At 37.7% G+C, this 26,366-nt stretch overlaps 1 protein-coding gene across 1 annotated transcript in view; it reads left to right on the forward strand.

The window, feature by feature from the left end:
- The window catches only part of HAL (histidine ammonia-lyase), a 38,777-nt gene extending 19,479 nt beyond the window's left edge, over positions 1-19,298 (forward strand). Inside the window, exons 15-20 of the mRNA XM_003771045.3 lie at positions 5,525-5,590; positions 5,672-5,837; positions 12,079-12,213; positions 14,042-14,150; positions 14,365-14,434; positions 16,328-19,298. Coding sequence (XP_003771093.1) covers positions 5,525-5,590; positions 5,672-5,837; positions 12,079-12,213; positions 14,042-14,150; positions 14,365-14,434; positions 16,328-16,489 — 708 coding nt within the window. The 3' untranslated portion in view covers positions 16,490-19,298. The remainder of the gene's footprint in view (positions 1-5,524; positions 5,591-5,671; positions 5,838-12,078; positions 12,214-14,041; positions 14,151-14,364; positions 14,435-16,327) is intronic.
- The last annotated feature ends 7,068 nt before the right edge of the window (positions 19,299-26,366 follow it).

Raw genomic sequence — 26,366 nt, forward strand, 5'->3', positions numbered from 1 at the left:
CTGATGTGTTTAACAAAAGGCCATTAGTACCAATTTTGAACATGATTTCTCTGGCTAGATTTTTTTTTTTTAAACTCAATGTTTTATCCTGAGGCTTGATTTCTGAAACAGACTTGAGTTGATTCAAAGCGTAGGTGGTTTTCAGCTTGTATGGAAGTTTCCATGCTCATACAAAAAGGGCACTCTTCTTGCCTCGGTGGTCTAGAATTTCCACTCTAGGGACTATTTTTCATCTTAGACACACAAAGGGACTGCAAGGGAAATTCTGCAAAACGTCCTGCAGTGGCTTAGGTTCCCAGGAGTTAACACAGTCAGTCAAGAGTCAGACTGGCATAAATCTTTTTTGGAAACAGTGCAAGCTTTGTGAAGAAAGCTGCCCCTGAGTACCCCGATATCCATATTCCTTCTCTCTTTGTCTCTCTGTCTGTCTTTGTCTTTCTGTCTCTCTCTGCCTCCTTCCCTTTCCCTATTTCTATTTCCTCATCCCTTTCTTTTTCTACTCCCTCCCTCCCTTCCTCTTTCTTTCTTTCTTTCTTCCTTTTCCTTTCTTTCTCTTTGTTTGTTTGTTTGTTTCTTTCTTTCTTTCTTTCTTTCTCTTTCCTTTCTCTGTCTCTCTGTCTCTAGCCCCCATCTCTATCTCTGACTCTGTCTCTCTCTCTTCCTGTCTCTTTCTCTTTCTGTTTCTCTCTTTGTGTCCTCCTCCCTTTCCTTCTTTACTCCCTCCTTCCTCTCTTTTTCTTTCTCTGTCTGTCTTTGTCTTTGCCTGTCTGCTTTCTCTGTCTCTGACTCTGTATCTGTCTCTCTCCCTCTCTTCCTTCCTTCCTCCTTTTCCCTGTTTCTATTTCCTCCTCCCTTTCTCTCTTCATTCTTTCCCTTCTCTTTCTTTCTCTATCTGTTTTTCTGTCTCTCTGTTTCTCTCATTCTCTCTCTTCTTCCCTCCTTCCCTCTTTCTCTCTGTCTCTTCATATCTCACCTTCTCTCACTCTTGCTTTCAAGTGAGTATTTATGGAAAAATACAGAACAGACTAAAGTCCTCTGTTTATCCCCCAGTCCAGGTTAGCAAAGGGCCAGGCACCACCTGTATGAATTATCCTGAAAGGCTTTGCTATAATGTTCCTTCCCTGGGGCTTCTGGGGCCTCCCCTAGAAAGGAAGAGGGAGGAGAATGTTTAATGCCCTGTTTGATTTTGCAGCTAGAATTGCCAACTTTTGCTGATGATTGGCACAAATTATTCACAGTGGAGATATTCATATGTCATTAAGCTAGACTGGAAGCCCCAACTCACTGGCCCTACAGCTATTAGTCGATAATCACTTATTAAGTACCTACTATATGTCAGGCATTGCGGGAGACAAAGAAATTGGAGCAGGTTCTGTCTTTCAGCATTTACACTCTAATCCCACCTGGCTTCCATCTGCCTTCCCAAATGTATTACCAATGGCTCCCCTCCAATTGTTCTCCCATCCTGTCAAAATGATCTTCTCAGTGTTCCTCACATACTCGCCTCCATCGCCTTTGCATGTGGTCCCTCTTGCTCAAAATGATTTTCTGAGCTTTTTAAAAGTTTCCTTTAAGCTTGGACTTGACACATGGCCAGCCTTGCTGGCTGTTTTGGCTACAAAGACAAAAATAAATAGAGCCTGCCCTCAAGGAGCTTACATTCTATTAGGTAGAAATAACATATAAACATGAGTAAATGTAAAATATGTACAAAGCACGCTCTACTTCTTTGCCTCTGAATCCCTTGTCTTCTTCCTTCAAGGCTCAGCTCAGGGGCCACCTTCTCCATGAAGTCATGTCTGATTCTCCCCAGTTGTTAGCACTCTCCCATTCCTCAGTTTATAACATGAGAAGCTCAAAGTTTGTATGTTCTTTCATGCTGACTGAAAAGATATATATTTTTTTACTTATTACTACTTCTCACCAGAAACTTACTCTAGGGAATCTAGGAATTTGGCTTATCTAAAGCTATCTATTTATAGATATATTATAGATAGTACATACACAGACAAGAAAATGTGGAAAAATTGGAAGAGAAATTGAGCTCTCATGATTGGAGAGCAGGGAGTGAGAAAGGAAGTCCTCAAGGAGGAGGTGACCTGAGCTCTAGAAGATTATCAATCCAAAAAAGCCAAAATGAAAAAGGTGTGAATTCTAGGCAGGAGAAGCAATCTGTGCAAATGTATGCATATTTGTATGAATGAATAAATGAGTGAGTGAATGAATGAATGAAACAAATATCTGTTTATTAGACCTTTACTATATACAAAGCATTATGCTTAGTTGAACAAATAATAATGAAAAAAAACCAATCCTTCCTAATGATCTCTTGTTCTGGGACAGACCTACGCGTAGGGTGAGGTTTCAGTTACAAGTCAGATGGTAAGGAAATAGCAATGCCTCATGTTTCATGTTATTTCCATCGACAAAACCATTCCCCTTTCTGATGTCAAACCATTGGATAATTCCAAGTACTTGATGCTGAATCCCAGAAACAGCTAATTCTCCAAACTGGCTTTTTAGTGGTTGTTAAATATTCAGTGAACATTCTTTTGCACAATAGAAGCTTTGCATGGAGATCAGAGATTTAAAAAATATCTAGTGTTCTCTTTGCGTTGGTATTTTTAGGCTTAAGTGAAAAGTGGGTGGTCTGGCAATTATATCATGCCATCTTTGGTGTGGCAGAGGGAAATTTTTTTCTCAAAATTGAAGGAAAGTAGATGCGTGAGATCATAGTTCCTAGGAATTGGCAATGCATTAGCTAACAGGCAACGTTGAGAATGGGGCAGCACTGGCGATTATTCTAATACTTTGGCTTGGTATTTAATTGGAGATTTGTCCCCCAGTGCCCACTGGAGAAATAACATGAAATGAAATCACTGTTCCTACATCTATTATGAAATTAGGCATGGAAGATTTTGCAAATAGTATCAACTTACGACTGTTAGCAATGATAATGATGGCTTGGATCTCTCTTTTTTTCTGTCAAATGAGATAATGTTTGTAAAGTGCTGAGCACAAAGCTGGTACATAGTAGATATCATATAAATGCTTATTAAAAATGCTTCCCCCTAAAAAAGAAAAGTAAAGAATTCCGTGAATCAGGCAAGTATTTTTTTCTAATACTTAGCACAGTACCTGGCACAAAGTAGGCATTTAATAAATGTTTATTGATTGATTTTCTGAATCTGTGATTTTATCATGTAGAGAACTTTCAGTGTGGTAACTCCCTTCAATAATGTAGGTCAACAACTCACCTGTCAGTCAGTCAGTCAGTCAGCAGTCATTTATTAAGTCCTTAATGTCTGTCAGACTCTGAGCTGTTTTAAGGATACAAAGAAAGGCAACAAGACATTTATTTTATTTTATTTTTTAATAGCTTTTTATTTACAAGTTATATGCATGGGTAATTTTACAGCATTGACAGTTGCCAAACCTTTTGTTCCAATTTTTCCCCTCCTTCCCCCCTTCCCTAGATGGCAGAATGACCAATACATGTTAAATATGTTAAAGTATAAATTAAATACAATATAATTATACAGCAACAAGACATTCTAATGCCTAAAGTCTTACAAAGGCACTAGCAATTATGATAGCTGGATTCTTAGATCAGAAAGGGCTTCTATATACATGATTTCACTTGATTTTCTTAAAAATCCAGTGAGACATTGGGAAAATCTTTTACCTTATCAGTATCTTCATATATAAAATAAGGAGTTTGATCTGCATAGATCTGCCAATTCTAGACCTACATGCTGCGATCTCCATTTACAGATGAGGAAATAGGCTTGGAGGTTACAATGATTTGTCCAGGGTCCTGTAGGGAAGATCAAGGGGAGCTAGTTCAAAAGCCAAGTATCACATTTGAGAAATGCTACTAACAGGGAGGGTGGAAATGACATTGAGACCCACTGATCCCATTAATGAGTTCTTGGTTCTGGCACACACATAGTTTGTGGCATCCAGGTTTTGGGGAAGTAATGTAGCCTAGTGGGTAGAGAGGCTGGACTTGGAGTCAGGAAAAACTGGATCAGATCTCATCTCTTTATATTTACTAGTTATGTGACCATGGGCAATTCAATTTGCTTTATTTCAAATTCCTTATTTGTAATATTGGTGTAATAATGAGAGAATGCACATAAAGCTCACATCCAGAATGGGAAAGAGTAGTTTTTTTGGATGATTTTTCTATGATTCTCTAAGTATATCATCATATCATCTGCAAAAGTGATAGTTTTATGTCCTCATTACATTCTAATTCTTTTACTTTCTTTTTCTTTTCTTATTGCTAAAGCCAACATTTCTAGTAAAATCTTGAATAATAATGGTGATAATGAGCATCCTTGTTTCATCCCTGATCTTATTGGAAATGCATCCAGCTTCTCTCCTTTACAAATAATGTTTGCTGTTAGTTTTAGATAGATAGTGATTGTTATTTTAAGGAAAGCTCTTTTTATCCCTATGCTCTCTAGTGTTTTTAATAGGCATGGGTGCTTTATTTTGTCAGAAGCTTTTTCTGTATCTATTGAGATTATCATATGATAATATGATAGTTTTCCTGATATTGAACCAGCCCTGCATTCCTAGTATAAATCCCATTTGGTCATAGTGTATTGTAAAATTGCTGTAATCTCTTTGCTAATATTTATTTAAAGTTTCATTAGGGATTCGTCTGTAATTTTCTTTCTCTCTTTTGGCTCTTCCTGGTTTAGATGTCAGTGCCATAATTGTGTCATAGAAGAAATTTGATAGGACTCTTTCTTTCCCTATTTTTCCAAATGGTTTACATGATATTGGAATTGACTGTTCTTTAAATGTTTGGTAGAATTCACTTGTGAATCCATTTAGCCCTGGAGATTTTTTCTTAGAGAGTTCATTAAGGGCTTGTTCAATTTCTTTTTCTAAGTTTCTATTTCCATTTAAATTTCTATTTAAGTAAGTTATTTCCTCTTGGGTTAATCTAGGCAATTTATATTTTTATAAATATTCATCCATTTTGGTTAGATTGTTGTATTTGCTGTCATACTGTTGGACAAAATAACTCCTAATTATTGCTTTAATTTCTTTTTCATTGGTGGTAAATTCACCCTTTTCATTTTCTGAGGAAAGAACCTCAGAGGCCATTTATTCCAACCATGTTATTTTATAGCAAAAAAAAAAAAAAAACAGATCCATGGATTGTCCAAGGTCACACAGGTGGCAAATGAGAGGATTTGAATCCAGATCCTCTGATAACAAATTTAGTGTTCTTTCCATTATACATGTTTTGTAAGCCACAAAGCACTACATAAAGTGGCAACTTTTATTATTGACTGTAGAGAGACCACTGGCATAATGGAGAGAGAACTAATCTCAGAACCAACAATATTTGGGTTCAGTCTTTGTCTCCAACACTCATTGTCTGCAAGTCATGTCTTTTCCTGATTCCACAAAATGCTGTAATTTGTGGAATGGTTCACTGGAAGCCCACTTTTCAAAGTCTGTACTCTATTCTCCTGTTCAAGCCTTGACCTACCTGAAAAAGATGGTTTTTGCCAAGAGAGGAGAGACTATTTCTGGGGGAAATTTCCATGGTGAATACCCAGCAAAAGTAAGTCTTGAGCATCCTTTTCTTCCCAAGGAAATGTCATTAAGCATAGACAAAGTAAATTAGCAGAATTTTTTTTTTTAGGCTCTGGACTACTTGGCCATAGCTGTCCACGAACTTGCAGCCATCAGTGAGCGGAGAATTGAAAGACTGTGCAATCCATCACTCAGTGAGTTACCTGCTTTCCTGGTGGCTGAAGGGGGCCTGAATTCTGGCTTCATGATTGCTCACTGCACAGCAGCAGCTCTGGGTAAGAACCCTACTTCTCTGGGACTGGCACATGGGAAAGGTATTGTGTCCCCAGGCTCCTGGCCTGACCAGATCACATTCGGAAAAGAGACAAGCCCATGGGCTTTGTATCTAGACTGTATCACAATCTCCTGATTGTGAAATAATGTCTTATGAGGAATAGTTAGCAGAAGGGAAGGGAAGGGAAAAGGAGAGAAGGGAAGAGAACGGAACAGGAAAAGGAAGGGAAGAAGAAAGGGAAGGGAAGGGAAGGAAAGAGGAAAAAGAAGGGAAAGGAAGGGAAGAAGGAAAGGAACAGAAGGGAAGGGAAGAGGGAAGGGAAGGGAAAGGAAGAAGGAAGGGAAAGGAAGGAAAGAGGGAAAGGAACAGAAGAGTAGGGAAGAGGGAAGGGAAGGGAAGGGAAAAAGGAAGGGAAGGGAAGGGAAGAGGGAAGGGAATGGAAGAGGAAAGGGAAGGGAAGGGAAAAGGAAAGGGAAGGGAAGAGGAAAGAGGAAGGAAGGGGAAAGGGAAGGGGAGGGGAGGGAAAGGAATAGAGGAAAAGGAAAAAAAAAAGGAGAGGAGAGGAAAGGAAAGGTCTTCCTGAGTTCAGGCCCAGCACTACATCCACGGTGTCATCTTGCTGCATAATAATAGCCATATTTATATAGGGCTTTAAGATTTGCAACATTCCTGACTATGGGCCATCCAGCTTCTGTTTGAATACCTCCAGTGACAGGGAACTCCCCACCTCATAAAGTAGTTCATTTCATTGATGGTTAACTCCTGTTATAAGAAAGTTCTTCAACTGCTCAATAGGCACTTATTAAGTACCTACATTGTTCAAGGTGCTGTTCTAGAGACACATAAATACTACATAGACCTTTCTGAAGGAACTTCTAAACTTAGAGCAGTATTGTGGCATAATGGATGGATCGCTGGGTTTGGAGCCAGGAAAATTTGGGTTCAAACCTGCCTAGGACATTCACCGACTGTATGATCCTGGACAAGGCAGTTCACCACTATAGGCCTCAGTTCCCCTTTCTGTAAATGGAGAAAATTGGAATCTCTGATCTCTTAAGTTCCTTTTTAGTTCCTAAATCCATGATCTAATTTAAGGGGGGTATGAGTAGATGTGTACACAAACAGCTCTGTGAAGAGGTAGAGTGTGATAAGTACAAAGAAAAGGTCAAGGCAATGTGCAAATATTTGTAATACTTCCTGGGGTAGTTGTAAAGAAAATGCTTGGGAAAGCTCAAGGTGTTTTGAGATCATATGTTTAAAATGTGTTGTTAGTTTTAAAATTCTCTCCTTTTCTCTCTCTCCATTATATATATATATATTATACTTAGATATTATTTATCATACAATATATTATAATGTTTTTATTTATAAAATTATGTATTTATTATCTTTATGTGTTATAATATTATCTATTTGTATAAATTATATATTTATATATTATATGTGTGGAGATTTATATATAATTTATAGAGAGAGAGCACAAGACAGAGAGGGAGTTAAACACAATCTATATATCCATATACATATAACTCACAAGCTTATGTAAATTTGTACTGTGATCATATACATATATATATATATATATATGAAAAGGGAAAAATTGGAGAGGAGAGGAAAGGTCTTCCTGAGTTCAGGCCCAGCACTACATCTACTGTGTCACCTCGCTGCATAATAATAGACACATTTATATAGGACTTTAAGGTTTTCAACATCCCTGACTAGTGACCCTCCAACTTTTGTTTGAATATCTCCAGTGACAGGAAACTCCCTACCTCATAAAGCAGTTCATTTCATCATCAAAAGATATAGACATATATATGTATACATATATATATATATATATATATACACAAAAAGTATGTATATATATATTTGATATTGATTTATATATTTCAATACAATAATATCCATTAGCTATTACAATCACATATATAACATTAATAGTATTGAACAATTAATACAATTACCAATTACCATTATTGCTATAACAATTCCAAAACTCAATCTAACTTTTTTCATTAATGTTGTCTATCTGTTAATATTCTTAATCAACGTAACAATAACATCTATTTTGGCTGTTATATTATCATATAACTTATGATAATATAGTTATCATATTATATTATGATATAATATGCCGTCTTAACTTCCTTCCCTTCTCTTCTGTCTCGTTTCTTCCTTTCTAATCCTCTCAGACTTTCAGCCTTGCTCTGGTCTTCTCTCCCTCTGGTCAGGTCCCTCTGGTGACTCACTAATTGGAGCTCACTTTAATGGCCTCTCTTCCACTTTTCAATGCTTTATCCTTCTGGCAACTCCAACCACCCACTTCTTCCCAAGATTATGTCCTTCACCTTTCTCTCTCTCTCTCTGCCTCTCTCTCTCTCTCTGGTTTCTCCTTTCCTGACTTTCACATCCATATCTTTAATATTCACTTATATAAATAACTCTCTACTTTATTTCTCCATCTCAGTCTCTTTCTGGAAGTCTGATCTCCTTTTTCCCCCAACTGCCTCCTAGATTTCTCTAATATTGTTTCAGTCATTTTTCAGTCACATCCAACTCTCCATGACCCCATTTGGGATTTTCTTGTCAAGGACAATGGAGCATTTTACCTTTTCCTTTTCCAGCTCATTTTACAGATGAGGAAACTGAGGCAAGACAGGGTTAAGTGACCTGTCCAGGTTCACATTGCTAAAAAGTACCTGAGGCCGGATTTGAATTCTCCCTAGATAGAATGCACAGTCCTTAAGGACAGAAACCATTCTCTCTCTGTCTTTGTGTTCTCAGCACTGGTTTATAAATGGGTGCTTAACAAATGTTTGACAATTGGTTGATTGGATGTCTTGTCAGCATGTTTAACACAATATGTCAAGAACTCAAATAAAAAATTGAGTTTTTGTCCCAAAATATGTACCTCCCATTATCTTCATTGAATCACAAGATTATAGATTTAGACAATTCCAATCCATTCAATTTAATAAGCATTCATTAGTCACCTACTATATGCAAGGTACTATGCTAAAAACTGTAGATACAAATAAGTAAAAAGCAAGACAGTCTTTGTCCCTGGGGACTAATCTAAGGTGGAAGACGATAAAGGAAAGGAAGCCAAAAGGGAGTATGGGATCCCAGTAGGGACCTGGAGAGAGGGCAATGTCTAATTTGTAGTGTCTAAAACGAACAGATCAGCTGATGGAAAGGGAGGAGACAGAGGAGTTTTTAAAAAGCTCAGCAGAAAGTAACTCTGGATGAGTCATGTTCAAGAGAACTGTAGCTAAGCAAAAACAACTGTTTTTGAAATGTCAGTTGACTTTTCAGCCTCAGCTTCTTTCCCCAAGGTTCCATGTTGTTTACACCAGCACCAAGAAATCCCATTGCTACTACTTACAATCTGTGTGTCCTTAGTCACTCCCGCTCTTTGAGACTCTTCATCTGGAAATTCTTGAAATTGGAACTAGGTAGACTTAGCTAGCATCAAAGTAGTGCAGCAGAGAGAACAGTTTAGAATCAGGAAGAATCATCTTTATGAGTTCAAATCCACTCTCAGACACATGTGACTCTCTCTGGGCAAGTCACTTAACCCTATTTGTCTCAGTTTCCTCATCTGTAAAATAGTAAACTATTCCAGGATCTTTGCCAAGAAAGCCCCAAATAGGGTTTTGAAGAGTCAGACAACATTTAAAACAACTAAACAAAAACAAGTACTAGAGTTCTCAAGAAGTAAATTGGTTCCATGGTGGGTAATCCCTGAAAAATGTCAGGGATGACAAAGCCACAAGTTTTGATTCCAGTTTAATTCCAACACTTGGGGCAATCTTGGAAATTCCCTTCTCTTCCATCCCTCAGGGTCCATCCCATGCTTCCTGTATTTTGTTACTAAAGAATTCCTCCTATGTTTTGGTTTCAAGGTTTATTTATGTATAAATTATATATAAAATCTTCACATATATAATATGTAAATATATATATTTATACAAATATACAATATTATAACATATAAAGATAATACATATATAATTTAATAAATAAAAACATTATACTATAATACATTATATAGTAAATAATATATAAGTATAAAATTTATATATAAAATTGAGAGAGAGTAAAGGAGTTGTAAAGGCTCGGGAAGAACCAACAATCCTACATCCCAACATCAAACACATACTTGTTCCCTTGTGAAATCCCCTGGCATTATCTTTACAAGGTGGAGAAAGAGTACAGACCTTGTAGTTATTGAGCCTGGGTTCAAATTCTATTTGTTGCACTGCCCATATGGCACTACATCAACTTGGATAACATGAGGGGTTTGGATGAGATGGTTTCTTTTTTTTTTATTATAATAACTTTTTATTGACAGGACCCATGCCAGGGTAATTTTTTTTACAACCCCTTGCACTCACTTCTGTTCCAATTTTTCCCTCCCACTCTCCATCCCCTCCCCGAGATGGCAAGCAGTCCTATATATGTTAAATAGGTTACAGTAGCTCTTAGATGCAATATATGTGTGCAGAACCGAACAGTTGCACTGAATTAGGGAATTGAAACTGAATTAGGGATGAGATGGTTTCTGAGGTCCTTTTCAGGCCTAGAATTATTATGATCTTATATCTGCATTTTTATGGACTTCTTGGAGACTGGAAAAACTTGAGGACCCAAAGGAGTAAATCCCTAACAGTTAAATTTTAGGCCCTCCAATAAAGAGTGGAGGAGACATTTTTGAGCAGAGTGGTCTGCTCAGTGTTCTTCACATCAATATCCTCATCACAGTTTGAGTATTTTAAAAAGTGACTTTTTCAGTTTCAATTGATCAATGATGGACAGAAGCAGCTACACCCAAAGAAAGAACACTGGGAAATGAATGTAAACTGTTGGCATTTTTTGTTTTTCTTCCCGGGTTATTTCTACCTTCTGAATCCAATTCTCCCTGTGCAACAAGAGAACTCCTCGGTTCTGCACACATATGTTGTATCTAAGATATACTGTAACCTATCTAACATGTATAGGACTGCTTGCCATCTGGGGGAGGGGGTGGAGGGAGGGAGGGGGAAAAATCAGAACAGAAGTGAGTGCAAGGGATAATGTTGTAAAAAATTACCCTGGCATGGATTCTGTCAATAAAAAGTTATAATTATTAAAAAAATAAAATAAAAAAGTGACTTTTTAAAGCTCCAACTGATAAACGATCAAAAGATATGAACTATGTCTAAAAAGCTATAAAATCACATATATCTTTGACCTAATGATACCTCTACTAGGCATGAATCCCAAAGAGATTTTTTAAAAAAAGGAAAAGGATCTATATATATGAAAATATTTGTAGCAGTTCTCTTCTCAAGGCAAAAAATTGGAAACTAATCATGTGATGGCTCAGTAAATTATGGCACATATTTGTGTTGGAATGTTATTGTTCTATGGGAAATAATGAGCAGGATGTTCTCAGAAAAACCTGGAAAGTCCTCCAAGAGCTGAAGCGCAGGGAAATGGACTGTGTACAAAGTACTAACAACATTGTGGGATGATCACCTGGAAATTCTCATCTATTCTCAGCAGTGCAATGATCCACAAGGATCTGAAGGATCCTGAAGGACTTAGGATGAAAAACGTTATCCATATCCAGAGAAAGAACTGATCATGTCTGAATACAGACTGAAAGAAGCTACAATCAGGGGTCCTCAAACTTTTTAAATCGGGGGCCAGTTCACTGTCCCTCAGACTGTTGGAGGGCTGGACTATAGTAAAAACAAAAACTTTGTTTTGTGGGCCTTTAAATAAAGAAACTTCATAGCCCTGAGGGGGATAATCATCCTCAGCTGCCGCATCTGGCCCACGGGCCATAGTTTGAGGATCCCTGACACATGATCACCTACCATAAATACTGTAGAACTTTCATTAAGTTCTTACTGCAGATAAAGGTATAAGCTGGTGGAAATGCAAAATTTCCTGCCCTTATGGAGCTTTGAGTTTTATAGGTGGATAAGACACCATCACAATTATAATATACAGTATTACATAATAAATTCGTTGTTGTTCAGTCACAACCAGCTCTCTTTCTTGGCAAAGATACTGGAATGGTCTGCCCTTTCCTTCTCCAGTTCATTTTACAGATAGGGAAACTGAGGCAGACAGGTGATTTACCCAGAATCGCACAGCTACCAAGCCAGATTTGAATTCAGGTCTTCCTGACCCCAGAGCTGGCACTCAGGGGGAGTGGTGTCTAATTTATTCCCCTTGGATTTTTGCAGTTTCGGAGAGTAAAGCCCTGTGCCATCCCTCCTCTGTGGATTCCCTCTCAACCAGTGCCGCTACCGAAGACCACGTGTCCATGGGAGGGTGGGCTTCGAGAAAAGCCCTCCGAGTCATCGAGCATGTGGAACAAGGTAACGTACGTGGGCCCGTTCCACGAGGCGAGAGAAAACGGGGCGGTGGGACCAGAGCGGGGACTCAGGGTCGTTTATCAGACAGCACGTTGGAGGTGGGGTCTGAAAGACTCATCTGACTTCTGACCTTTACATTCATACACACACATGTAAATAGTATGCATACATGCACATGTATACACATACACACGTGTTAAAATATATAAATACACACATATAAAATATAATATAAATATACACATATGAAATATATAGATATGAACATACATATACATAAAATATTATATAAACACGCAACATATACATATACACATATAAAATATAAATATACACATACACATAAAATATATAGATATGCACATACATATACATATAATATAATATAGATGCACATATATACACACATAAAATATCATATAGCTATGCACATATATATACATAAATATATAGATGTGTACATATATACATGTACATACATACACATATATAAATATTATATAGATATAGAGTTTCATAGGTGGATAAGGGGGATATATATATATATATATATATATATATATATATACACACACACACACACATATACATATAGACATATGCTTGTACAGAACAGCTAGATGGTGCCATAGTGGATAGAGCCCCAGGCCTGAGCTCAGAAAGACCTGAACCATAGTCTACTTTGTTCTGAGCAAATTGAGAGCCATCCTCCCTCTGCTTCTTTCCTAGCTGGGTGTCCGTGAGCAAATCCCTCACCCTCTCCAGACCTCACTTTGCTCATCTGTAAAATGGGGGAAGAGAGGGTCAACGAGATAACTTCTGGAGTCCTTTCTCCATCCCCAGATCTATGACTCTATGATCCCAAGTCCTGTTCTCTGGATCTCAGTTTCATTTAAAATTAAAGGGTTTAACCAGAATTATGATCTTCAAGACCCCCTTCAGCTCTGATGCCAGTTATTTTACGTAGAACATTCAGTCCAATAAATCAACACTTAAGAGATTTATTGTAAGCCTACTGTATGCTGAGCACTGTACTAAGCGCCAGGAATACGATGAATAAAATGGTAGTCCCAGCCCTCACAGAGCTCACATTCTAATGCAGGTTCAGGAGGGGAGACAACACACGTTAGAGATACAGGTGTTGCCCAGAGAGGTAGAAGTTGCAGTTACAGACTGGGCTGATGCAATATATGAAATGTAAAATGATTTCCTTCTCTGGCTTCTTTTAAGTTTCATCTAAAAGTCCACTTTCTCCAAGAAGCCTTTCCTCTGAGATTACCTCCACTCTACTATGTATATATCTTGTCTGTATATAGTTGTTGACTTATTGTCTCCCCCGTTCATATTCTGAGAGCAGAACCTGGTTTTGCTTTTCTTGGAACTCCCAGTATTTAGCATGATACCTGGAACATGTTGTTCACTCATTTCAATCCTGCCTGACTCTGTGTGACCCCATTTGGGATTTTCTTGGCTGAGATACTGAAGAGGTTTCCCATTTCTTTTTCCAGTTCCTTTTACAGATAAGGAACTGAGATAAACATGGTTTAAAGACATTACTGTTATTTAGTCATATTTTGACTCTTCATGATCCCATTTGGGGTTTTCTTGACAAAGATACTGGAGAAGTTTGTCATTTCCCTCTCCAGCTCATTCTACAAATGAGGAAACTGAGGTAAGTAAGGTTTAAGCCCATAGTAGGTACTTAATCAATACTTTTCGACTTGACTTGATTAATAATGACCTTCACTTCAGCCTCTGTGAAAATGTAACTTACCTTGAGTTAAGCTTTGTAAAAATTCATCATCCTATTTTGCACAATTCTGTCTTCCAGTGTTAGCCATTGAGCTCCTCGCCGCCTGTCAGGGCATCGAGTTTCTACGCCCCCTGAAAACAACCACTCCATTGGAGAAGGTCTATGACCTTGTGCGTTCTGTTGTAAGGTAAAATCAAACAAACACTTTCCCAGGGGTTAAAAACCACCAACCATAGCAGCAGTTAATGTTTGGCCAATGTTTGACCTTCTTCCCAACTTTATCATGAGGAGCAAATGAGATAATGTGAACAGGGCCTTGCAAACCTTACAGTGCTCTCCAGATTCTATTATTATTGTTTTTGTTGTCATGATTAACACACCATCGTTTTTCTTCTCTCTAGACCTTGGATAAAAGATCGTTTCATGGCCCCAGACATCGAAGCAGCTCATCGTTTGCTTGTGGATCAAAAGGCAAGGTCTTCAGTTTGGCCTTATCAATTCGTCATAGAGTAAAAGATTTAGAATTGGAAAGGACCTTAAAACTCCGCTAGGCCATCTCCTTTGTTTTATAGATCAAGGAGGAAATTGAGGTCTAGATTAGTCAAGAAGCAACTTAGAATCATCGGCAACACTGGAAGGGATGTTGGAGGGATGTTGGAGGTCGTGTTACTCATTTCACAGATGAGGAGACTGAGGTCCCAGGATCTAAAGTGACTGCTCAAAGTCACACATATAGGAAGTATGACTTGATCTCAGTACCTTAGGCTTCAAATCCAGCACAATTTCTAATATACCACACTGGTCTTAGTCATTACAAGGAAATAAATGGCGCCATTGTCAGTGGTATCACCACATTCTACCTGAGCACAGATTCCTCACTGGAAGGGATTAAGGAATATTTGGAGACTACACGAACATTTTTTGACCACTGAGGAATCATTTGGCAAATTATTATTTCGGTACATTAAACAAAGACTGATCATGAGATACACCATTGTATAATGGGAATACTCCTGGACTTGAAGTCAGAAGACCTGGGCATGAGTTCTGGCTCACTTATTTAGCTGTGTAACCTTGGATATGTCCCTTAATTGCCTCATCTATAAAATGAAGGAAATTAAGGGATAATAGCACACTTAGACTAGTAGTCTCCCAAAGCTACTGTGAGAAAAGTGCCTTATCAATTCTATATGTTTTCAGTGAAGATCACCTGTTTTTCTTTAAAACAAAGCAATCTGAGAGTTGCCTAGAGTTGTCCAAAGTATTTTTGGTGGTTTTTGGTATGGACTGGTGATTTCACTGGTTTAAGGTGAAGGTATCAAACTCTGGATGAACCAGATTAAAATGTAATTGGGAAATGTTTCACAAAAATACAATATGACATAAATGATGTTCATTTGTAGTTTTCTAAGTCAATATATGACCCAGAGGAATCCTTCTGTTTTAGTTTAATATCACAAATGCCCTTCTATGGTAAGGCTCTTTTTTTTTTTTTTTTTTTTTTTAACTGGAGATAGAATTTGAATCCAGCCCTTCCTGACTCAAAGGATGGTCCTTTATTCAAAGGACATAGGAAAAGGGAATGACAAGTATTTTGAATTTATTCTGTATCCACGTAAACCATACAGAATGGAGAAACTGAGACAAACACAGTAAAGTGACTTGCTCAGGGTCAAGTGTATGAAGCCACATTTGAATCCATATCTTTCTAACTCCAGTGCACTGTGCTTTATGATGCTACCATCTGCCTTATCAGCTAGACATTTTACATATATTTGGCTTCACTCTAGCCAAAATGACCTGCCAATTATTCCCCAGATTTGATAGTCCTTTTCACCTCCATCTCTTAGATCTTTAACTTCCTTCAAGACTCACATTCAGTACTGTCTTTCAAAATTTCTTTTCTAAACCCCTGTATTACTTATACCCTCTCCCTTATATTTGCCTATCTGTGTAGTTTTTGACTCCTCACAGTAGAATGTAAGTTCTTTGAAAGCAAGGACTGTTTTTTATTTTATCTTTTTCTCCCCAGCATCTTATATATGGCAGATACTTAATACATGTTCAATGAATGAATGAATCTTGAACACACTTACATCTTCTCAACTTTATTTTTTAATTAAAATTCTTTTAGACTTGTACTTTAAGAGATTATTGATATAGTGAATATTAGTGAATAATATAGTGAATAGTATGAGTGAAATGAGGAATACGAAAACTCAGGATAACCATAAGCCACTAGTTGCTAAATTTCCAGTCCCTTGTAGTTTCTAACTCTGGAGGTAGTTGGCTTACAACAGGGTTTGCAAAATGAAATGCCTTTCAATGTTGTGATTTTGTCTTTATCTTTCCTATCCCTCCCAGGTTTGGGAAGTTGCTGTGCCTTATATTGAAAAGTACAGAACAGAGCAGAATCAAGAACTCTTCCAAGAATCCAGGCCTATCTCTCCCACTGCATTCTCATTGGGCTCATTGCATAAGAAAACAGATGACAAACACACTCATCTTGAATCTGAAGATCTGTAAGAGATCAGGTTCTCACCATGGATCAAGCAGATCACAAACCAATACTATTCTTTCTCTCATATCTATCTAATCTATTTGTTGTCAGACTGGCTATGTGGTTCAAACACACATGGAAGTCAGGGAAATTTCTAATTAGAATGATAACTGTAGATGGACACTGTCCTTCAAGAACATGTAATTTTTATCCCTGATAAAAATCTCTTAGGATCATAGATTTAAAGCTAGAAGGGCCCTTGAATCCAACCACCTCATTTTTACAGTTGAGGAAACTGAAGCATGGAGAAGATAAGAGACTTTCCCAGCACCATATAGTGTCTGAGGCAGAATTTGAAGTCAGGTCTTCTTGACTCTAAGCCCATCATTTCAGTCACTGCACAATATAGCTGCCTAAAAATCATAAGGTCTCTACAAGTCTTGAAGACCAGTCCAAATACTAAGTTCAGAAAAGAATCGACCTTGAGAAGGGGGTAAGATGGGGAACGAATTGGAAAATTTTGATTGGTCTACCTAAATTGCTCAAGTTCCTGGGATATTTGTTCAATTTTCCCTTAACTTTATGTCTTGTTGATTTGAAGTAAATTTCACAAATATATTCTATTCTAATGAAAAAATAGTCAGTACTTAATTCTTAACATTGGGAAAGAGTTTACCTCTCAAAACTTAAATAATAACAAAGGTTAGAGAGCAGATCCCTTTTCTAATCTTAGCAAATATTGAGTGAGTTCAAGTCTGAAATAACTAAGCTTTATCAATTACTGAACAATTACTAAGCACCAGCTATGTTCCAGACAGGGTTAGGCATTGGGGAATAAAAAAATCTCATTTGACTTAGTTAGAAACAGAAGACAATGAAGGAAGAAAGCGGGCTGAAATATGGAAGGAGGACAAATGCATTAAGTCAGAGATAAGAGGGATAAGGAATCCATTCCTGGAATGAGGGACTGATTAAAATGAAGTTTTATGAGAACAAAAAAAAAGTTTTTTATAGAGCCTTGCCTTAACCTCACACTGTTATAATGAACTGTTTTCTAGTAATAGCTCATAACTAAAGAGTAATGTGAAATTTAAACCTACATACGAGGTGAAGAATACCAAGTGTTATTACCCTCATTTTAACAGATGAAAACAAATGGGTTTAGAAACCTCAAATGATTTATGCAGGGTGATCCAACTAGTATCAGAGTCCAGATTAAAACACTTGTCTTTTGACTCTAAGAACATTGTTCTTTTATGAGCACACAGAGCCTTGAAATTATGTTTTATTGATGACTTTTGCCATTAAATCACAGTGATCACCTACTTTGTTCCTCTTTTTTGGTCCAAAAAGAAATAATTAAGCAAGAATATTTGAAAAAGAGACCATTCTGACAAAATTCCTCCCCAGTAGTCATCTGTTTCTCCGTAATGAGGGAAAGAAATATATTCCATTATCTCTTCCCTGATTTTTATAATCCTCAGAGTAGTTGAACTTGCTTTCAGAGCACATTACATGATGATGATGATGATGATGAAGGTTGACAATTCACTAAAATTTATTAAATTATAACACCTACCATGTGCCATGCCTGGCACATGTCTTAAGTGCTGAGGATGAAAAGAAAGGAAGAAGACAAGGATTCATAATCTAATAGGGAGATAGCATGCAAGCAACTAAGCACAAACAAGTTATAAACAGGATAAAGTGGAGACAATTGACAGAAGGAAAGCACTAACATTATGGAGGATTGGTAATGGCTTTTTGCAGAAGACAGGACTTTAGCAGAAGCTTGAAGGAAGGCAGGAGTTGGGGGGGAGGAGGAAGAGGATTTCAGGAAATGGGGGCAACATGTAAAAAGACATAGAGTCGAGAAATGCAGTGTGTCAGGAACATCAAAAGGGTCAGTACCATTGGATTTGTCTGGGGTAGGATCAGTGAAAGTGATAGATTGGAAAGGGAGTTAGAGGTCAAGTTAGGGAGGACCCTAAAATCCAAACCAAGAGTTTTATGTTTGATCATAGAGTCATTAGAATTGGGGGATGTTTTGGGGGGAGATGATGAGACCCACTATGAGGAATCATTAGAGATTGGGAGATGGGATGACATGGGCAGACCTGCATTTTAGGCAGATCACTTTGGCAGCTGGGAGTGGAGAGGTCTGAAGCAAAAACACAAGAAGCAGATAATTAAAATACTCCAGGGGTGAGATATTGAGGACCAGTACCCGGATGGTATCAGTGTCAGAGGAGATAAGGGCATCAATATGTGAAGGGTTACCAAGGAACAGGCAACTCATTTCATATCAGGAGTTAGAGGGAGAGAATAATTAAAGCCACTAGATCTTATGTGTGCCTCAGTTTCCACATCTGTACAATGAACTGAAGAAGGAAATGGCAAATTACTGCAGTATCTTTGCCCCTTAAATGGGGATCACAGAGAGTTGGACACAACTGAAATAACTCAACAAAAACTGGGAGGATGGTGGTACCTTCTACAATACCAGAGAAATTAGGTAGGGGGGAGGAGGGAGAGGGAAAATAATGAGTTTAGTTTTGGGCGTGGAGTTTAAGATGTCTATGGAGCATTCAGACTGAGATGTCCAATAGGCAATTATGTGATGTGAGACCAGAGGTCAGGTGAGAGTTAGGGCGGGACAAAAATCTGAGTCATCTCCATAGAGATGATGGTTGAACCATTGGAGCTTATGAGATCACCAAGGAAAGAGCGAGAGCCAGAGTGAGAGCAAGAGCGAGAAGAGAAGAGGTTTGAGCCTTGGGGGACACCAAAGTTAATGGGCATGACTCGGGTGAAGATCCAGAAAAGGAATATAGGGAAGAACAGTAAGACAGACAGGAGGAGAACGCAAGAGAAAGAGAACACTTCTGTGTAGTTTAAAATATGCTTTACAAATATTACCTCATTCGATCCTCCAAACAACCCAGGAAATAGGTGCTAATATTGTGCCCATTTTACAAATGAGGAAACAGAGCCAGTCAGAGTCTCTGTTGTCAGAGAACCAGTAATTGAGGCTGGATCTGAAGTCCTTCTCCTGATTCTACCCCCTTTTCACAGACCCAAGGAGTTGGGGGTCTGGCTTTGTGCCCTGCAGCAAGTGTCCCTGGCAACTCTCTAAAATTTCAGAGACAAATACTGGTCTGCTTTTTTTTTTCTAAGCAAGGAGAATGGGGTTAAGGGAGTTGCCTAGGGTCATAATGCTAGTAAATGTTAAGTATCTGAGGTTGGATTTGAACTCAAGTTCTCCACACTTCAGGGCTGGTGCTCTATCCACTGTGCCATCTCTAGCTACCCTTAGTCTGCATTTTTTTTCCCTAAGGCAATTGGGGTTAAGTGACTTGCCCAGGGTCACACAGCTAGAAAGTGCCAAGTGTCTGAGGCCAGATTTGAACTTAGGTTCTCCAGAGTTCAAGGCTGGTGCTCTATCCACTGCACCATCTCTAGTTACCCTGGATCTGCATTCTTTTTTTAAAAAAAATTTATTATAGCTTTTTATTTACAAGTTATATGCATGAGTAATTTTTCAGCATTGACAATTGCAAAACTTTCTGTTCCAACTTTTCTCCTCCTTCCCCCCCATTCCCTCCCCGTGATGGCAGGTTGACCAATACATGTTAAATATGTTAAAGTATAAATTAAATACAATATAAGTATACCTGTCCAAACTGTTATTTTGCTGTACAAAAAGAATCAGACTCTGAAATAGTGTACAATTAGCCTGTGAAGGAAATCAAAAATGCAGGCGAACAAAAATAAAGGGATTGGGAATTCTATGTAATGGTTCATAGTCATCTCCCAGAGTCCTTTCCCTCGGTGTACCTGGTTCATTTCATTACTGCTCTATTGGAACTGATTTGGTTCTGGATCTGCATTCTTAAAGGAAGTTTATCCATTCAAAATCCTCCTCCTCCACATACATAGAGGGGAAAAAACAACCTATCAACCTACATACCTACAAACCTACAAATATAGGTCTGGAAAAATAGTAATAATAATACAGGATCAAATGATATTTATAAAATGTTTAGAGAAATCCTTCTGTGATTGTCATGGAACAATTTCCTTTACTTTTATAGAGATGGACAGTGGGAACATAAACTCCTCGGGGATAACCCAAAAAATTTCAGTCAGCTTTTGTATGAGCAATGGTCCCTCTACTTTGTAAATCTCAACAGGAATAGAATTACCATCAGGTATCTTTAGGTTATAGACATTCCTTCTTAATGTTTGACAGGATAAAGGTTTATCCATTTTAGAGGTCATTAGAATATCAATAATCTCCCTCCATTGTGTCATCCTAGGGGTCTCCCCCACCATTAGGTTATCCCCACCTACGTACCTCCCCCACTATGTCATTGTTCTTGTTAGCCTATAAAAAAGCTCGCTGTCCCGATACTCGGGGTTGGACTTTTTGAGATGATAGTCTCGTCCAGCCCTGGGATCAAACATGGATCCATTGGTCCCAGTATTTCTCTCCATTTAATAAACTATTGAATTGGTCTCTAATCTCTTGTCTTACTCAGTTTCTCCGGCATTACACTTTGTGCTAATTTTGGCCTAACAATTAACAAGAAAACACAGATACTCCATCAGACAGCATCACATCATCCAAATGTGAAACCATCAGTTATAGCAAATGGAGAAGTTTTGAATGCCATGGATAAGTTCATTTACTTTGGCATTATAATTTCCAGGGATATCTACATTGATAATGAGGCTGACATATGCATTGCTAAAGAAGGAAGGAAGGAAGAAAGAAAGAAAGAAGGAAAGAAAAAGAGAGAGAGAGAGAAAAGAAAGAAAGAAAGGAAGGAAGGAAGGAAGGAAGGAAGGAAGGAAAGGAAGGAAGGAAGGAAGGAAGGAAGGAAGGAAGGAAGGAAGGAAGGAAGGAAGGAAGGAAAGGAAGGAAGGAAGGAAGGAAGGAAGGAAGGAAGGAAGGAAAGGAAGGAAGGAAGGAGGAAAGAAAGAAAGAAAGGAAGGAAAGAAGGAAGGAGGGAGAGAAAGAGGGAGGGAGGGAGGGAGGAAGGAAGGAAGGGAGAGGAAGGGAGAGAGGGAGAGAGAGAGAGAGATATATAAATGGCTGAATGGCTGGCTAGACAAAGGAGAGATAAAGAGAGGACAGACAGACAGACAGAGAAATAGATATAAATAGATGATAGATAGATAGATAGATGGATAAATGGGTGGATGGATGGATGGATAAAGGAGATAGACAAAGATATAGATATAAATATATTAAAGATCAGAGAGTAATTTATGAGTTACTGACAGGGACTCAGCTATATCTGTATCTAAATGTAAATAAATAAGTATATAAAATACCCAACACTTCCTTAACACAACCACCATCAGCTCTAAGAACAAGAGAAAGCATTTTTAAATTAAAAAAAAAATTAAGTTAGGCCTTGGTGAGATCTTTATGATGGAGGTAATCCCAAATGAGTAGATTAGATTATATCAATCTATCATGAAAATTGAACAGGTTGGTTTCCAAAGCTGTCTGCCCCCATTATGAATTCTCCCCATGGATCCCTGTGGTTTTTAATAGGGGGGGGGGGAACATAGCTGAGCTACTCAACTACTGATGATGTGTACCTTCAATATGGCACTTTCTGGTCATTAATTTCCAATGCACACTGCTCCTCTTCCTATCCAACAGGAAGGAAGGAAAGAAAGAAGGAAGGAAGGAAGGAAGGAAGGAAGGAAGGAAGGAAGGAAGGAAGGAAGAAGGAAGGAAGGAAGGAAGGAAGGAGGAAGGAAGGAAGGAAGGAAGGAAGGAAGGAAGAAGGAAGGAAGGAAGGAAGGAAGGAGGAAGGAAGGAAGGAAGGAAGGAAGGAAGGAAGGAAGGAAGGAAGGAAGAGAGAGAGAGAGAGAAGAGAGAGAGAGAGAGAGAGAGAGAGAGAGAGGAAGGGAGGGAGAGGAAGAGAGAAAGAGAGCACCTCCAGAGCAATCTTAAGGATTCGGAGAAATCAAAGGTAAGTTTTTACTCATAAGAAAAAGTTGGACATCCCTGTAGACAACAGAACGTGTTACTCAAGAAGGTCGTCTAATCTTTTGGGTAGATGGATTGTAGGTCAAGAAAAATACTGAAGACTCCTGGAAAAGCGAAAAGGGTAGGTAGCTCTGCCTGACCAGAAGGACAAGGATGAGGGTTACAGAATCAAATTCTTAGCGTCACAAAATCTCTGGCTTCTAAGGAATATTAGAAATTGTCTAATCCAAATATTTAAATTTCCCCTCTCCCTCTGGTGGATAAATGGAATGATTTTCTTTTTTTTTTTTAATTAAAGCTTTTTATTTTCAAAACACATAGATAATTTTCAACATTGACCCTTGCAAAATCTTGTATTCCAATTTTTTTTCTCCCTCCTTTACCCCTTCCCCCCACACCCTCCCCTAGCCGGCAAGCAATCCAATATATGATAAATATGTACAGTTTTTCTATATGTATTTCCACAATTATCATGCTGCTCAAGAAAAGTCAGATCAATTGCTGATGATATGATAGTATACTTAGAGAACTCCAGAGATTCTACTGAAAAGTTATTAGAAACAATCCACACCTTTAGCAAAGTTGCAGGATACAAAATAAATTCTTATATATCACTAATAAAATCCAACAGTCAGAGTTACAAAGAGAAATTCCATTTAAAGTAACTACTGACAGTATAAAATATTTAGGAATCTATCTGCCAAGGGAAAATCAGAAATTTTATGAGCAAAACTACAAAACTGTTTCCATACAAATAAAGTCAGATTTAACCAAGTGAAAAAAATATTAAATGCTCTTGGATTGGGTGAGCAAATATAATAAAGATGGCAATATTACCTAAACTAATCTATTTATTTAGCGCTATACCAATCAGACTCCCAAAAAACTATTTTAATGACCTAGAAAAAAATAACAACAAAGTTCATATGGAAAAACAAAAGGTCAAGAATTTCAAGGGAATTAATGAAAAAAAAATTCAAATGAAGGTGGCCTAGTTGTACCAGATCTAAAATTATATTATAAAGCAGTGGTTACCAAAACTATCTGGTATTGGCTAAGAAATAGACTAGTTGATCAATGGAATAGGTTAGGTTCAAAGGACAAAACAGCCAATAACTTTAGTAATCTAGTGTTTGACAAATCCAAAGACCCCAGCTTTTAGGATAAGAACTCACTGTTTGACAAACATTTCTGGGAAAATTGGAAATTAGTATGGTAGAAACTAGGCATTGACCCACACTTAACACCGTACACCAAGATAAGGTCAAAATGGGTTCATGACCTAGGCATAAAGAATGAAATTATTAATAAATTAGAGGAACACAGGATAGTTTACCTCTCAGACCTGTGGAAGAGGAAAGAATTTATGACCAAAGAACAACCAGAGATCATTATTGACTACAAAATAGAAAATTTTGATTATATCAAATTGAAAAGTTTTTGTACAAACAAAACTAATGCAGGCAAGATTAGAAGGGAAGCAATAAACTGGGAAAATATTTTTACAGTCAAAGGTTCTGATAAAGGCCTCATTTCCAAAATATATAGAGAATTGACTCTAATTTATAAGAAATCAAGCCATTCTCCAATTGATAAATGGTCAAAGGATATGAACAGACAATTCTCAGATGAAGAAATTGAAACTATTTCTGGCCATATGAAAAGATGCTCCAAGACATTATTAATCAGAGAAATGCAAATTAAGACAACTCTGAGATACCACTACACATCTGTCAGATTGGCTAGAATGACAGGAAAAGATAACGCGAAATGTTGGAAGGGATGTGGGAAAACAGGGACACTGTTACATTGTTGATGGAATTGTGAATACATCCAGCCATTCTGGAGAGCAATTTGGAACTATGCCCAAAAAGTTATCAAACTGTGCATACCCTTTGATCCATCAGTGTTACTACTGGGCTTATATCCCAAAGAGATCATAAAGAAGGGAAAGGGACCTGTATGTGCACGAATGTTTGTGGCAGCCCTTTTGTAGTGGTAGAACTGAAACTGAATGGATGTCCACAGTTGGAGAATGGCTGAATAAATTGTGGTATATGAAAATTATGGAATATTTCTGTTCTGTAAGAAATGACCAACAGGATGATTCTAGAAAGGCCTGAGAGACTTACACAACTGATGCTGAGGAAATGAGCAGTGACCAGGAGATCATTATATACTTCAAAACAATACTATATGATGACCAGTTCTGATGGACCAGGCCATCCTCAGCAACGAGATCAACCAAATCATTTCTAATGGAGCAGTAATGAACTGAACTAGCTATGCCAGAAAATAACTCTGGGAGATGACTAAAACCATTACATTAAATTCTAATCCTATATTTATGCACACATGCATTTTTGATTTCCTTCATAAGTTAATTGTAAATAATTCAGAGCCTGATCTTTTTGTACAGCAAAATAATGTTTTGGTCATGTATACTTATTGTGTATCTAAGTTATATTTTAATATATTTAACATCTACTGGTCATCCTGCCATCTAGGGAGGGGTGGGGGGTAAGAGGTGAAAATTGAATAAGAGGTTTGGAATTGTTAATGCTGTAAAGTTACCCATGTATATATCCTGTAAATAAAAGGCTATTAAATAAAAAAAAAAGAAAGAAATGACCAACAGGATGATTTCAGAAAGGCCTGGAGAGACTTACACGAACTGATGCTGAATGAAATGAGCAGGACCAGGAGATCATTATATACTTCAACAACAATACTATATGATGATCAGTTCTGATGGACCTGGCCATCCTCAGCAAGGAGATCAACCAAATCATTTCCAATGGAGCAGTAATGAACTAAACCAGCTACACCCAGTGAAAGAACTCTGGGAGATGACTAAGAACCACTACATAGAATTCCCAATCCCTATATTTTTATCCTGCATTTTGGATTTCCTTCACAGGCTAATTGCACACTACTTCAAAGTCTGACTCTTTTATACAGCAAAATAACTGTTTGGACATGTATACATATATTGTATTTAATTTATACTTTAACATATTTAACATGTATTGGTCAACCTGCCATCTGAGGGAAGGGGTGGGGAGAAGGAGGGAAAAAGTTGGAACAAAAGGATTTGCAACTGTCAATGCTGAAAAATTACCTATGCATATATTTGTAAATAAAAAACTATAATAAAAAATTTTTAAAAAAGAAAACTCAGATCAAAAAAGAAAAAAATGAGGAAGAAAACAAAATGCAAGTAAACAATAACAGAAAAATGAAAATATTATGTTGTGATCCATACTCAGTCCCAGAGTCTCTTTCTGGGTGCAGATGGCTCTCTTTATCACCAGATCATTGGAACTGATCTCAATCATCTCACTGTTGAAAAGACATAAATGGAATGATTTTCAATCATAGAAGCTAATACTGTCATAAGTGGTCGAAGCAGAAGCCCACTAGCACCTCTGACACTACCCAAGTAACACTGGACAATCACATAATCTCAGGGGCCACACCTCCTTCATCTGTCAAATGAAGGGGTTCACCAGGTAACCCACAGAGTTTTTCCAACTTCAGTCTTATTGAACCTTTGATTCTAAGACAAAAACAACCCTCAAGTTGCACAATGGTTGTTAGCAGCCAATTATAGGTCTGTTGGGATATTGCATAATTGAGGCAAATTTTCACCCTTTAGGTCAGAAAATGTTTACAGGAAAGGTAAAGACAAACCTGGACAACACTGTCCAAAGAGATTAAAGCAATTCAGTCAACAAAAAATGTGCTGGGAGAAGGATTGTTTGCACAAAGAAGACACAGTTCTCCCTAATATGATTTTCTTCATCTCTTTATTTGCCAAAATAAACAGAATAGATCTGAACTTTATCCACAGTTGCAAATGGTCTCTCTTCCTATAAAACCAATGATCTTTC

The sequence above is a fragment of the Sarcophilus harrisii genome, chromosome 5 (assembly GCF_902635505.1).
Source record: "Sarcophilus harrisii chromosome 5, mSarHar1.11, whole genome shotgun sequence".
NCBI classification, from domain to species: Eukaryota; Metazoa; Chordata; class Mammalia; order Dasyuromorphia; family Dasyuridae; genus Sarcophilus; species Sarcophilus harrisii.